This window comes from Megalopta genalis, chromosome 13 (assembly GCF_051020955.1).
Source record: "Megalopta genalis isolate 19385.01 chromosome 13, iyMegGena1_principal, whole genome shotgun sequence".
NCBI classification, from domain to species: domain Eukaryota; kingdom Metazoa; phylum Arthropoda; class Insecta; order Hymenoptera; family Halictidae; genus Megalopta; species Megalopta genalis.
Genome location: NC_135025.1, coordinates 5,312,609 through 5,328,679, shown reverse-complemented (window position 1 = coordinate 5,328,679; position 16,071 = coordinate 5,312,609). Strand labels below are relative to the sequence as shown.

The following is a 16,071-nucleotide window of genomic DNA, read 5'->3' as shown; positions in this document are numbered from 1 at the left end:
ACAAAAATGGACAATTTCGGAAGAGGAGATACTATTATTCGAGTTCATTTTTATAGTTATAAATTGTCCACGATTATAAAAACGCGCCGCAAGGTTCGACTAATCGTATCTCCTCTTCCCAAATTGTCCATTTTAGTGGACAATCTGAGCGTCAGTAAGGGAGACATTACTGTAACGAGCGTTGCGCGATCGTTCATTTACATTCGAATATTACGACGTCGTAACCACGAAGGAGAGAGAGACGGTTCTCTCGCGGGTCTTTCGTTCGCGTTCAGCCGCCTTCGTTTGTATCCGTTTGTTTGCGTTATCCCGCCACGACGGATTTACCTTTTTCCACGGCGAGTTCGTCTGCGGGCGAAGAACCGGCGCGCGGCTCCGCGATATTGTTTGGAATTTACATGGGGATCAAGCCGCCGATCGCAGTCCACGCTGGAAACGCACCGGTATTCCGTCGTGTATAAAGCCCATTTAGGTTGCCGGTGTTTAGCAGTGTGCGGCATCGGGTATTGATTAAATGGGAGGGCACGTGGGCGAGGAGAGAAACGGGAAACGGGAAACGAGAAACAGGAGTCGAGAACCCGGAATAGGAAGAACGGCATGGAGCGGGAGAGATATTATGGTAGATAGAGAGAGCGAGAGAGGAGAGAGAGAGAGAGAGAGAAAGAGGGAAATGCAGCGACACACTCCCCGCCTCTCTCTTCCGTTGCTCCTCTCGCGAATCGAAGTGCGAAAACGCGAGAAGAGAAATGCAACAGCCAACAGGGTAGCGCTTTTTTCACTAAATATTACGGTCACGATACCATCGGTTTCTATTTCTGTTTCGACTTTTTTCCACGCGAGCCAACGTTTCGCGGCGTTTCAATAAACGTTCGAATTTTAGAATTTGCTAAATCACTAACTGCTAAATGCTAATTCACTTACGTTCACGTTTTGGACTCTTCAACCCTTCCATGACCAAGGGAAACATTTTTCCCCATTTTAAAATTGGTGATTATCGTATTTAATTATCGGTTATTTTTAGTACAAAATGCAGTTTACCAGTATACAAATTGTTTTGTATAGTAATTCGCGTTTTGGACTCTTCAACCCCCTCACGACAAAGGGAAACATTTTTCCCTATTTTAAAATTGGTGATTTATTAATTATTGGTTATTTTTGGTAGAAAATGCAGTTTGCCAGCGTACAAATTGTTTCGTATAGCAATTTTATTTCATGATTTTGCACTATTTTGTTTAACATTTCGTTATAATAAACCAATAAATAAGAGACATCGTACAATAAGCCGAACCATTATTATACCGAATTATTTCCGTGAATTTACATAAATATTGCCGGCCCCTGGCGACGCTTGATTGCGTAGACGTGCGGCCGTTGAAGTGTTAATGAAAATTCTACTGGAACAATTGAATGGGCCGTACGCATAGTTCTGCGAAACTCTCGTCTCGACGAGGAACGACTGAAATGGGATAAGATGTCCGTGGACTTGAAAACCAGCCATTTAACTGCCTAAACGCGAACTATAATTCATACGTGAGTCTACGATGCCCAAGAGATGACGGGGCGAGATTGTATCATTAGGTAATTGTGATCGAACGGCGACATGGGATAGTTAAGTTCATGCAAAGCTAATCTCAGAAAATGGTGTTGCACGCAGTCTAGTTTGTAGCGTGAGGCCATGCAGTGCGGAGATCATGTTACACAACAATACTCGAGGCATGATAAAGGAACGGTAGGAAATATTTACGGCGGGACAATGGAGCCGGTTACTGTCGGCCGGCCAATCGACGCCATCGAATAAGATAATATAAAACTTTTTTTATTCGGAGATAAATGGGGCAAACGAGTACAACAATTTAATATGTCTTATTAAATAAGAGTAAAGTAAAATTATTATAATATATATATATTATAATAATTTTACTTTACTCTTATATATATATATGTCTCGCAATCCGAAAGTAGGGGATTCCTGAGGTCATTTGAAGCAACTTTCTCCTCAGCGAAAATGCAATCCGCGGCTTCGTTTACGAGTTATTAACGAAAAACAGTGACCAATCAGATGCGAGATCATTTGGCGCGAGACGACCTAGCCAGTGAGCGGAACTGGGCTCCGTGCATTCGTTGGCTGGGCCGCCGCGCGCCAGCCGAGCTCGCCTCTTATTGGTCAGTGTTTTTTGTTAATAACTCGTAAACGAAGCCTCGGAGAAAATTTTTGCAAAGGAAAAAGTTGCTTCAAATTGATCGCCCCACAGTAACTGGCTCCGCCAGCCTATTTGCATTACGAAAACATTTTAGACGCTCCCTTAACGAAACCTAATGCGCGAAGTGCAGTGCCAGAAATAATTCCATAATAATGATCGCGGGTAGCAAAAAAAAAGGATTTCAACAAGGGCAACGCGCGAAGACGAGAAATGATCGTCGCGGTGGCGCGAAAACGGCATCGCAGTCGCAAAGAATAACGAAAACGAGAAACGCGCGTTCGTTTCGCGATTCGCGACGGAATTCGAAATGGCACGGTGTTCCGTTCCATCCCTCTTCGCCCACCTTCTTCCACCATTTCGCTAATTACGGTGCCGCGCGGAAATCCGTAGGCACGACGAGAGGACGCGTTGCATCGGGGGCCATTATTTTTCATCCTCGATCTCTCTTTGATCAGATTTTCCGATCCGTTTGAATAGCGCCGACACGGGGAGGAAATTTCGTCGAATGCCATCGAATAAGTTAATTGGTTTTGGCCGGGCCGGAAACTCGATCGAACCTGCATTAAATTCAAACAGTCCTTTCTTTCTCTCTCTCTCTTTTCTCTCGCGGTTCGGCTTTGATCGTCTGAAATATCGAGACGTCGAATTGTGTCCGATACCGAGCGATATGAACGCTCTATCGACCACGCAGCGAACGGCTATACGCGAGTTCGTAGTAGTTTCGTGGGAGAATCGGCGGCCGGATCGGGGCGAGAGACGGAACGGACGCTGAACCGAGGGTGAATCTACGAGATGAGTCACCGGGGAAACCCCGAGAAAACCTCGAAACAATCTTCGATCCGTCTTTGCTCCTCTCCGAGGTCGCGGTGACTCATCGATAGCGATCGAAGCTTGCGGATTTCCGGCGGTCGTCGTCACGAACGTGTCGCGTTCCTAGAAATAGAAGTAATTTCTCCCGGAAACGTTCGAAGGTCGGAATTAAAACCGGCAAATCCGAGAATACTCGGGGCGGTCGGCAAAAAAAGGCAGCGGCCGGCATGTCGATGTGTATTAATAAATAAAGGAATAAGTAGCAATGCTAAGATAGAAACATTTTTATTTCTAATTCTTTCCCACGAGTCTCGAAGGCAATTCGGAGGCCACGTGACACGATTCGAGGGCGATTCGGAGGCCACGTGACACGATTCCAAGCAGATTGGTCACGTACCTTGTAGCACCGCGGTTTTTCTTGTCTCGCATCCAAACAGACCGTTTCGTGTGGTCCTCTGGGAATTCGCGCCGCGTCGCGAGCATCGACGTAGCAGTAAATTACATACGTGTAGAATCAGCGCAGGGAAATTCACAGCAACCCGAAATGTGACATTTCCGGGAGAAATTACTGTAACTGGTTTTTGGTCATTCTTTCCACCGTTCCAATTTTTCTATACAAAACAAATTTTAGCGCATATATTTTTATTACTTTTTCTATTAACATACTAAACAATTTTTTTTCAATTGTAAAATCCACCGGATAAATAACTATACGATAACACATTGCATCAAACTAATTACTCGTGTTATTCGAGTAAACCTTGACACAACCTCGGCATCGACGTAGCAGAAAATTACATAGGCGTCGGGCCAGCCCAAGGAAATTCAAAGGAACCCGAAATTTGGCATTTCCGGGAGAAACTGTTGTAATTTCGCTGGATAAAGGGAACAACGGGACGGCGGATCGGCGAGTTAACAAGTTGTTTGGCTCGGTTCCTCCGATTCCCGAGAGAAGTGGAATCGTGGTCCTCCGGGCATCGACTGGCCTGGTTCTATCGATTTACCGGGGAAAGCTGGGCAGAAGCGACCCGACGCAACCCGCGTCGACGAGAAACATTCTGGCAGCTGCGTTTCCAGGCTTATCGTGTTACCGTGTTACCGTGTTACCGTGCTACGGAATCCCCCCGGCCGTTGAACGACTGAACGATTCGCACACGCCGATCGTCTCGTTTCCTTTACTTCTCCCCCCCCCCCCCCCCCCCCTCCCTCCTCCGATCGAATGATATCCACGGAGAGAAATACGGGATGACGTCGACGACGACGACGGCGACGGCGACGATGCCAGCAGCGACGGAAACGGAGCTGTGCGCCGCGACGAATCGATAGAGGAGATGCGCCGACGTTCCACGAGGCGGCGTCAGCCGATTCCTTGTTTCGAAACGATCGTGCACATCCGGTCCGTGTGTCGCGGCGGGCTCGGACCACGGCCGTGGAAATTCGTTTCAGCGCGGCGCGCAGCGTAGCGGCGCGAGGAAGACGGGAGGGGAGCTCCGCGGCGTGAGGAAGACGGGAGAGGGGAGCTTCGCGGCGCGAGGAAGACGGGAGAGGGGAGCTTCGCGGCGAGCCGAGCGACGCGGCGACGTCGGCATTCGAGAGAGAGACAGGCAGGAAATCAGAACTCCTGAAACCGCGGGACTAGCTATCCCGCGGTGCAGACGTCGTTTCGATGGAAAATCGATTTCCGGCTGCAGCTCGCGCTCACGCTCGCGGCGCACGTGTATCGCGAGTCACGATACTCACGAGCCACCGGCCGCGAGTCAAAAGTCACGAGCAACACCGTTACCGCGATTTTCATTGTTCCTTTGTCCGCTGCTCGGAGCTGTCGGCGGGAGGCGAAATCGAGAACGCGTTCGCCACCGCCGCGAAATATCGAAACGCCGGCATTATCTATGCAGAGACCGGTGAACGTTATTTTTTGAGCGAAATTTTAGTTATCTAATTATTATTAGTAATCTAATGTTATTGTAAATATGACCACGATTCAAATGTTCGTTATTGAACAGAATTTTTGTTATATCGAATTCAAGTATTTTTATTGAATAGAATTTTTATTATATCGAATCCAAATATTTATTATTGAATACAATCTTTATTATATCGAATTTAAATGTTATTGAACAGAATTTTTATTACACCGAAAAGTACATTTCTGTTCGGATAGAACTCTTGCTACATTAATTAATTGATATTTATTATGTTGAATCTAAATATTTATATTCGAACAGCAATTTTATCACATCGATCTTAAATATTTATAATCGAAAAGGATTCAACGAGTCATTTTGAGGCGAGCTTCTTCTGCAATCGTGTACCAGCATCAATGATTAATAAAAATAAACAAAAATCATACCATATCGTGACTCAAATCATCGATTAACTGTCTCGATAGCTTTCTGTCTCATTTGTAGAACACTTGCGAAACGGAAGTTTTGATCTCTTTCGGGTGCCTCTTGTCGTGTTTGCTCGTTTGCACAAAGCGTAATCCCTGAAATTTGCCGATGTTCTTGACGCCGACGTCGATCGAGCAGCAACCACTCGAATAGATCGCCTCGGACGAGATAGCATTATAGCATCCTCTTCCTGGCACGCGCGCGTTGCTCGTCGATGCGACTCGCCGGGGATATTCAACGATAACGCGATTTTCCGTATCGCGACCGGCTGCGGGTTAGCCCTCGCGCACGCTCGCCTATCGATCTATATTTATCCCAGCACGTTAGGACCAAACGTTGAAGCGAAAATTGAGCGGACAGCGTGCGGGAATTAGGCGTGCACGCGATGCGTGCCAGGCCGAGGACTGTGTCTAATGCCTGGCCCGATTCGTAACTGTTGAACAATTCGTGTCGAAAATCGCTACGCGTTGACTACGGCTATTTCGCCTGAAACGAGTCAATTTGACTCGAGCATCAACATTTGAAAGTTAACAAAAATGAAGATATAATAATCTGCATTCTCTGCAGATTTTTCTATTACATTTATAATATCAAGTAATAAATAAATATTCAAGATCATTGTATTTCCGGGAAATGTGGGGTTCCTCGGGTCATTCCAAGCAACTTTTTCCTTAGCGAAAATGCGATCAGCGGCTTCGTTTACGAGTTATTAACGAAAAACGCTGACCAATCGGAGAGCGAGCGTGGCCGGCGCTCCCGCCCTCGCGGCCAATGCCGCGTCGCGCCGGTCGTCTGACGCGGCGGGAGTGGTCGCGAGGGCGGGGCGTCAGGCGCGCTATCATCGTTGTTTACTAATAACTCGTAAACGAAGCCGCAGATCGCATTTTCGCAAAGGAAAAAGTTGCTCCAAATCACCTCAGGAACCTCTAATTTCAGTTTGACCAGCATCCTTCAAAATATATACACCGCACATAGAGTTTTGGAGCTAAGAAACGAGGAGGGGAAGGAATTAATATTCGTATACATTTCACAGTTCTGCCAAAAACCAACGTATCTTTTAAAATGAATTATCTAACTTTTTCCATGTATATATATATGCAGCAATAAAATCGTGAACGAGTCAATTTGGCTCGCCCCGGCAATCCAGTGTTAATCCGTTGTTCTCGCGTCGGGCCACGCGAACTTGTCCAAGCCGATTAGACCGACGGGATTCTCGTTGTGTGCGAAGATACGATTCATCCGATTCGGCTCGATTCGATTCGAGAATTCTAATTGCTATGGAATAGATCGTAATCGCGGGCACGAGACGATGCGACGCGGTGCAGCAGGCTGCACGTATAATACGTGGCCGGTAATGAAACGCGTTTTGATTCGAAAGCGGTAACAAGGTGGTGGCCGCTGGCCGTCCGCCAACAACTCGTCGACGCTATCGATGCCTTCGGTGTTGACCGACAAACAGAAGGGGTCTCTGTATTGTCCTCGACGGTAGAATGCAGGTCGAGGGTCCATCCATGGGCCAGCTCTCGGTCGCGAATCCGATAAAGCTGGATCGGTCTCCGATGAGCCCCCGACGTCGGCTGCTGCGACGATGTTTCAACCGATATTCGTTCGAGCTTGCCAACGGCCGGCGAACTCGCTTATCGATGAGGAAGAACGATCGGAGCATCGCAAACTGTGCAATGATAAATATAATATAATAAATACTATGATAATCTGTACAATATACCAGAATGATAATAATAATAATAATGGCCTGCGGGTTGATAATTGGATAGTTACGTTTATTGTTATAACAATTGAAATTGTAACTTTGAATTTCTATGTTTATGTATAATAATAAATATAATATAATAAATACAATAATAATCTATACAATATACCATAATAATAATAATGGCCCGCGGGTTGATAATTGGATAGTTACGTTTATTGTTACAACAACTGAGATTGTAACTTTGAATTTTAATGTTTCAAGTTTAAGAGAATATTGCACTTGTTTCCTCGATAAAATTTATCTTATTATTTACTCTAAAAGTTTTAAAGTACAGTACTGTGCTTTAAAGTACAGTAAAGTCTCGCGACTCGTTTTTATAATTATTGACTAAATAGCAATCGTATCCGCTCTTCCCAAATTGTCCATTTTTGTGCCGCAATCCGAGCGCGAATCCGAGAGAAATTACTGTACAAAGTGAAAAGGCGCCTCGCACCTAATTCGACGCTCTAATACACACGGTTTAATCGGACCAACGACGTCGAAACGCTCGCAAAAAAAGGGATTTCGAATATCTGATTACCGCTCTTGTCGATCGCGTTCGGGATCGTTTTCCCGAGCCCGGCGAGCCTCGGCATTTTTCTGTTCCCACGGGGGTAGAAGGCGCGCGCGAACCACATGTTCCCCCGAAGTTCGCTTTAATGCCCGACACAAGGCGGTCTTTGGTGGGCATCGGTCCTTAAACTGCTCGACGGCACGAAAGATTATTGCTCCTAAATCATCGTAGAACGACGCTTCGTAGACGGCCGCGTCGGCTTTCGCGTAAACGCGAACGAAATGCTGTCCGCGTGATTTGTATAGGAACATTAACGTTCGTAATAAAAATCGTATGTATTGGGCCGTTAATCATGAAATGCTTAGATTTTCTAGTGAAATTATGGAATGAAGTGTGCATTTTGTGCTTGATCGTCTAATGTAATGATACATTGATGGAAATAATGGGTGGTTACGTAATTAGAAAGGAGGGCTGCAAAAGAAGAGGAATGTGCAAAATAATATTTAAACGTATTATTTATATTTTATATATTATATATTATTGTTATTTGTATATTATATTATACATTTTATATTTTTTATATATTATATATAATATCATTATATAATAGGAGAAGAAAATATCTCATTAGAAAGTATTATTCATTTCTTAGTAACAACTTACCCCAAAGCGTTGACAATTTGCCCCCCAAAGGGGTAAGAAGTTCCGCTTGAGTTGGCCGCAAAAGAAACGAGTTTCCATGAAAAACTTATCTTGAAGTAGACAATCTTAAAGTAGAACAAATTTGACAATAAATTAGTCAGAAACGAAGAAAGCAACTGTGTCAATTTTTATGTTTTCTTAAAGTCGGAACTTTCAACCCTTGTCTTCCCTACTTGCAACAAATGAAATCTCGTGAAAATCATTGATGTTCTCTCGAAGATCGCATTCTTCTTCTTCTTATATATATTATATATTATTATTATTATATATATTATATATTTTATTATTATTCTTATATTATATTATTTTATATTATTTATATATATTATATCATATCATATCATATAATATTATAATTGTATTGTATTATATTGTATTATATTATATTATATTATATTATATTATATTATATTATATTATATTATATTATATTATATTATATTATATTATATTATATTATATTATATTATATTATATTATATTATATTATATTATATTATATTATATTATATTATATTATATTATATTATATTATGCTATATTGTATTATATATTTTATTACACTTGTACGTAGAAATGCCATGATCTGTATCTGATGAACAGAGTTCGAAAAGTCGTGCGGCTCTCAGCGAGAGGGATGCTGCGTCGCCATGGCGACAAGCTGACTCACGTGGTCGCGAGACACAGGGCGGTTCGGCTCGAAAAGAAATCCGCTCGTAAACGAGACAGTCACAGCGGACCCGCGATCTCGCCTCGCGAATCCCCCGATCGCCGTGTCCGCAACGATATCGGGGTTTCCTGTGCCCCTCTATATCGATCTTTACCGGCGTGCTCTTATCCGCCGTCCGTTTCTCGGCCGATGCAGCAGCCTCTCCCTCCGTAGGAACGCTAGAAATAGAAACGCGAGAGCGAGCGGACTCGTCAGCGTTTCCCGGTCCGGTCGAAACCGCTTCTTCGAGGCTCGGATGCACCGGTCTAATGGAACGGATCGATGCGATGGGGTTGGACGATTAGTAGTCGCCGGGCGCGACCTCAACTTTGTACACCGTCGCGTCATGGGGGCGCAAGCGCCGAAACATTATTCGCCGGTTCCTCCGATCGTGCATTCCCCAATCATGCTTTCGGGCTTACGATCGCGGAGCGATCATTGGATCGCCAAGCTCTCGAACTCGAAATTTCACCGAATCGACGCGTCTCGCCGCACAGCGGTCTGGGAAGCGTCTTCGCGCGGCCAAAATAAAACGGACGAATTGTATACAGGGGCTGCCACGTTTGCTCCTCTATAACTTCCAAAATATGCGTCGCGCGAAAAATATGTTGTATAGAAATGTTGCTTGGTTTAAACGGGTGTATCGTGCAGTGCATTTATTTTTTTCATAGGCGGAGGCGCTTCGGAGATTCGAAGATCGAATTTGTTGTTTTGAATAGAATGTTATATTTTTTATGTCGGAATATGGAAGAGCGTCGAATTCTGAGTAGAAAAGTATTGACCTTCGTTAGCCGTAATACTAATGGTTGAAGAGTAATTTCACTTTGTTTCTTGAAAATTTCCTTGCCGTGATACGAGCGACACTGTCGCGTAAATCTGCGATCAGATTATTTTGTTATGATGTTATTATTATATATATTGTGTTGTTGTATACTACTATAATTATTATATTATTATTATATATATTATTATATTATATCAATAATATAATAATATATTATATTATACATTATTACATATATTATTGTAACATAATCTGAAAAAATTTTGCATTATTTTTCACATCTAATTTGCAAGATCTCCGCTCATTTCGATGTTAAGGCCAATGGACTTGCAACGACCGGCTTCCGAGTTGCCAACATGTATAACAGTTTGACACGGTTATTTTCGGAACCTTTCAAATCCGTGGTTTCCAGGCCACCGTGCACAGTGTCGAACGATTCGTTACCAGTTCCAGCGGACATCGGAGATGCGGGGACGCGCGTTTCCCGGGTTCCGATAACTTCCGGGGTGACCAACCCACTCAGCTCGCGTTACAGGGTCCAGCCATGGGCCGGACCCTCCTGCTGCTCGAAATAACATTTTTCAACGTCACAGTCGCTTAAAGTAGCCAGGAACGCGTCGTTGGAAAATCTTGCGGCGTAGGGCGTAGGGCGTAGGACGTGGGTGGCCGAGGGAAAGTCTGCGAAGGGAGCTCTCGGCGTATCTTTCCTGAAATGCTCGCTGAAGGGGAAACGGTTTAGGTTAGTCCGTAGGTGGTGCGCGGCATGGAGAGAGCCTCTCGTGGGCGCAATCGAGACAGCAAAGGGTAACAACTGCGAAAACAGTCGGTCCTCGAGTGCGCTTCCTTCACGGTGAACGGCTAACGACCGACTCTTTCGAGCGACGACGGCTCGAAACTCGGAACTGCGAAGCGATTTCCCGCCCCGTTCGTTTTCCCGCGAAGTTTTACGATTTTTCCGCGCAGAGATCGGGCTTGGCGATCGAAAGAAAATAATATCAGTTATTAATTAGCTAATAATATTATTAATAATATTTAATTATTATAATATTAATAATATTAAACATTATATTATTATTTATTTAATAATATATATAATTAATATAACATTAATAATGAATAATATAATATATATATTATGGTACAATATATTATAGTACAATATATTATGGTACAATATAATATGGCACAACATAATATGGTATAATATAGTTTGATAAAATATAATATTGTATAATATAATATAATATAATATAATAATATTACATCCATTATATACACATAAATAAATAAAAAAGAAATGAGCCGTCGCCGTCATCTTATCGCTGGGAGGAACATGAACGAGACGGACGCTGACAAACGCGACGATAATGCGCGCCTCGCGCGGAAGAGGCACCGGGATAATCCGTGACCGGAGGGTTTTCGAGGGGCTCCGGAGAAGAACCCAGGGACCGAGAATCGCGCTCGTAAGGGCACTAGAATTATCACGGTACGCTAGCAACCCCACCTGTTCTCCCGGCAGAGGCTTTTGTGCGGAAGCGTTCACGCCTCCGATTGTCCGTCGCCGCGGCCGTTTCCTGATCGCTTCTCGGTTGTTGCCGCGCCCGTGCGCCACTCGATTGTTCCACGGCTTGTTTTTCCCCGGCTTTCCACAGCTCTGCCGCCCGTTTCCGTCGCCGGAACAGAAGAGAGACGCGTCCCGAACCGGGACACAGCTCTTCTCGCCGCTTATCCTCTCCCTTCGAGATGAAAAAGCGCATCTTGCGCATCATTGTGCTAGAGAAATTTGTGAAAAGCTGAAGCCAAATATAACGTGTGTACAGGGTGAAAATGTCTCGCGATCCGGAAACGGGTTCCCGAGGTCGTTTGATGTAACTTTTTCCTTTGCGAAAATGCGATCCGCAGCTTCGTTTACGAGTTATCAACGAAAAACACTGCGCACATCTGTCGCCCCGCCCTCGCGACCATTGCCGCCGCGTCAGACGGCCAGCGCGACGCGGCATTGGCCGCGAGGGCGGAGCGCCGGCCGCGCGCGGTCACTCATTGGTCACGGTTTTTCGTTGATAACTCGTAAACGAAGCCTCGTAGAACATTTTCGCTAAGGAAAGAGTTTCTCCAAATGATCTCAGGAAGCCCCCATTTCCGGATTACGAGACATTTTCGGGACATCCTGTATATTCATCCCAGGAAATAAATTAGAAAGATACGACGCGGAATTCTCTGTACGTTACAGCCTCGTCTCGTGTGTTCCAGGCATCCTCGACGCCGTCAAACATGCCGGAAACGACGAAGCTCGGCACCGATTGTTCCGCGGGCCCTCGCTCGGGACCTTAGTCGATCGGCAGCGGAAGGAAATCGAAGGAGCATCCGGCGTGTGCCGCTCGTCGACGAGAAAGAAACGGGCGCCCCGTTCAGCGGAGGCGTAGAGAGACGACTTCCGAGGTTGATCCGGTCGTAACGGCGTAACGGTTGTCCCGACCTATGCTTTTCCAGAACAAGATGTCGATGACAGGAAGCTTGATGGGCTACGAAAACAACAACGAGGTGAACCAAGCGAAATGCAAGAAGCCGCTGAAGCCGCTCCCGATAGTGTCCAGCATCAATGCGAGCGGCGTCGCCGCGACCGGCAAAGCGAGAAAATCGCGGACCGGCAACGGCAACGGAAACGGAAACTGCAGCACGAGTGGCAGCGGCGGTTGCACAGGCAGGACCGCCAAACGGAACTCCTGCATACAGGGCCACGTGAATAGCTTGTGGTCCGTTTGGTACGGCATTTTGGCGGTCGGCTTGCAAGCCTACATCGGGCTGAGATACGCGAAACGATTCGCCGGTGAGTCGGAACAAAAAAATCTTTTGTTGCTTATTTATCGCTGCCTCAGGCTGCGCTCGCTTTCGTCTCCGCCTTTGTTCCCCCTCCACTCTCTTCTAAAAATGGGACTTGGAAACTTGGCTTTGCTGACTGGTAACAAAGCGAAACGCGTATCGTTTCTATCGAGCAGTGACATTATAATTTCATAAATTATAATTTTATAATTATGATTATAATGTCATAATTATAATTGTAATTTCATAATTATGATTATAAAGCCATAATTATAACTGTAATTTTATAATTATAATGTCATAATTATAATTGTAATTTCATAATTATGATTATAATGCCATAATTATAATTGTAATTTCGTAATTATAACTATAATGTCATAATTATAATTGTAATTTAATAATTATGATTATAATTTCATTATTATAATTATAATGTCATAATTATACTTGCAATTTTATAATTATAATTATAATTTCAAAGCGACGCGTTCCGAAAAGCTGGAGTTAAGAGGCTTCTCAACGACTGAACCATGTCTGAAAGAAACTCGATAATTTTCTTTTAAATAATCGTGTTAAACGAACTTGTTATATTAGATTGACTTAAATTATTGGAGTTTTCGACCAGCTTCTCAAGAGATCCTTAACTCTTGATCTTCGATCTTAGAAAACATGATTAAAAAAACTATCAGTAAATATAAAATGTTAAGTAAGAATTTAATAATTAATAATAGTTTAATAATAAGAATTTAATAATAATAAGAGTTTGTTTGCAGCATACTTGTCGTTGCCCTGGCCGGCGGATGCACCGCCGCCGAAGCTCGAATTGTACGCTTGTCTTGTGCTGGCGGGCACCGGCGTGGTTCTACTTCCGGTTCTCCTGGGCGCGGCGTTCCTGAAGCTCGGCAACCTGGCCAACGACGGAATCAAGCTCGGCCGTCACCTGAGCGCGTGCTCGCGCGATCCACCCTCTTCGCTGCTGGCCAACAACCACGACAACAGTGAGTGATGATGAAACGCGCCACCCCCTCCCTCTCGTTCCCCTTCGTTGCCCCAACCGTTTCGCAATGCTGATTCGATGAACTTTGAACTTCGCTTCGCAGGTCTGGCGAACAATTTGTGGCGGCACGGAGGTCCGACGGCAGCGTTCGTACACCTATGCACGGCCATGTGTTTCCTTCTACCTTCGCTGCTCATGGAAGCCAGGCTCATACACGCCGGATTCTTGCCGAAAGGTAATCCGGATCGTCGCGCCTGGATCATCGACACGTTTCTGCGAACAGTAATTTCTCCCAGAAATGCTGGGAGCTCGGAAGTGAAACCGGCAAATACGAGAATACTAAGTCGTGATTCTTCGGGCCCCGCAGCTCTTAACTTTTTTATTTCTAACTTTTTGCCACGATTCGAAGGCAATTCGGGGCCACAGTAAATTCTCCCTAATTGATGCACAGATTGCGCAGAAAAATGGACAATTTGGGAATAGGAGATATTAGTTTAATTTAAATATCCGCCGAATAAAGTCAATTGAATTAAAATTCTATTTATTAACCCTTTGCACTCGAGTGGTGACTCTGAGGCACCACTAAAATTGTTATATCATATTCTAAGATAATTTTTATATTAACAAAGTTTACATTTAAGAAATTGTTAAAAGTGTAGCTGTTGTACGAGTCACCACAAGACTCAATTTCATATGCATAAAATGCACTTTGTCATATAAAATGTAAATACTATAATTCAGAAATATTATTTTAGATTTATGATTAAAATGGCTTCGAGTGCAAAGGGTTAAATTTTATTATTATAAGAGGAGATTATTCGAGCCTTGCGACTCGTTTTAATAGCTGTTGGCATAGCTGTATCTCCTCTTCCCAAATTGTCCAAACTGAAGGTTAAATTGGGGAGAATTTACTATACCTAGCATCTGCCACTTATCTCGCAGCTCCGCGTCCAAGTAGGCCATTTTCTATTGTCTTCCGGGAATTCCGTCGATCCTTGGCATCGACGCAGCAATAAATTACATAGGCGTACGACCAGCACAGGGAAATTCACAGCAGCCCGAAATGTGACATTTCCGAGAGAAATTACTGTATTTCGTATCATTTAGATGCAACGTGGTCGAATTGGTTGCAAGTTACACAACGACCGGTGTCCGCGTTCGCGTGGGCGTTCGTGTATCGATCGGCCAGGTGTGTGTGTGCGTGTGTGTATGCACGTGCCTCCGCGTCGCTCGTGTGTATGCACACGGCTCTCCTCGAGGGCTTATCTTTCGTAGAATCGTTTTCGTTTCGCCCCGGTTAGACCGTATCTCGCGATACAAGGAAACACGAGGAGCCGACGTAAAAAACAGTACGTTTCTCTTTCAGACGCGATATGGCGCACGGACCTGGATTGGGTTGTCATTCATCGCGACCGGCTGGTCGTGTCCAGTTTCCTGAACCCGAACGTGAATCTCAGCATACTGACCGGATTCATCACTCCTCAGCCGTTCGTCACGCTGACGCCGAACGAGGAGCTCGACGAGGCGACGAACGATATCGCTGCATCGACGGCTGGCACGACGGGTGCAACCGGTATCGTCGACGACGCTGCCTCGTCCCGTATCGGGAAAGCCGTGGAGACGTTTCCGGACTCGTTTCGAACCACCGGCAACGGACGGCTGCCTCCGAACGCGCGGCTCTCGAACACCAGCCCGGCGTCGACCGGGAATCGCGGCCATCCGAGGACCTCTTCGAGGGAGGACGGTCCTGCGACGTCGGGAAAGACGGCGCCTACGTCGACCGTCGAGACGCCGACGGTGACCGTGACAGATACGACGACGAGGATCGCGGAGACGACCATGACGACGACCACCGCCGCCGCGACGACGACGACCACCGTCGCCGCAACGGCGAGCACGTCGGTCGCGAGCTCGTCGCCTACGGCCGCGACGTCGAGGTCGGTGAACGCAACCCCGCGAACGTTGAGAAGCACCACGGACAAGTACGACGCGGCCGTCAGGCGAGCAACTGCGAAAACGTTCGTCAGGAACAATCATGCGAAGAGCAGGTCGAAGGCCAAGAGCTTCGGGAGAGCAGCGTCGACGACCGTCAGACCCGTCCGAGGTGGCGGGAACATGACCGCTCATAGTCTGTCGCTGACGATGAACAGTCTCTCCGATTTGGATCATCCGGAAAAACTGAATCTCGAGATGACCGCGGGTAAGGGTCTTCTGGAAAGACGAATCCTCTAATTCAGATACGGGATGCAAGCGATCTTACCAACCGATCTTCGGAAGCACAGCCTCCCTTGGCCAGACAGAATTGGGCAAAAATTGAATCAACGATTAAATCTCAATCTTTCATTGCACTTAACGATTAGGAGAAGAGGACATTTTCGCTGACGATAT

General features: G+C 45.4%; 1 protein-coding gene across 4 annotated transcripts in view; it reads left to right on the top strand.

Moving 5' to 3' along the window:
• tinc (transmembrane protein tincar) overlaps positions 1 to 16,071 on the top strand; it is a 44,339-nt gene that overhangs the window by 16,310 nt on the left and 11,958 nt on the right. For all 4 annotated transcript variants that reach the window (XM_076526024.1, XM_076526025.1, XM_033476902.2 and 1 more), the window contains 4 exons: positions 12,114 to 12,690; positions 13,460 to 13,684; positions 13,787 to 13,918; positions 15,050 to 15,883. In XM_076526024.1, the coding sequence (XP_076382139.1) occupies positions 12,342 to 12,690; positions 13,460 to 13,684; positions 13,787 to 13,918; positions 15,050 to 15,883 (1,540 nt within the window). In that variant the 5' untranslated portion in view covers positions 12,114 to 12,341. The remainder of the gene's footprint in view (positions 1 to 12,113; positions 12,691 to 13,459; positions 13,685 to 13,786; positions 13,919 to 15,049; positions 15,884 to 16,071) is intronic.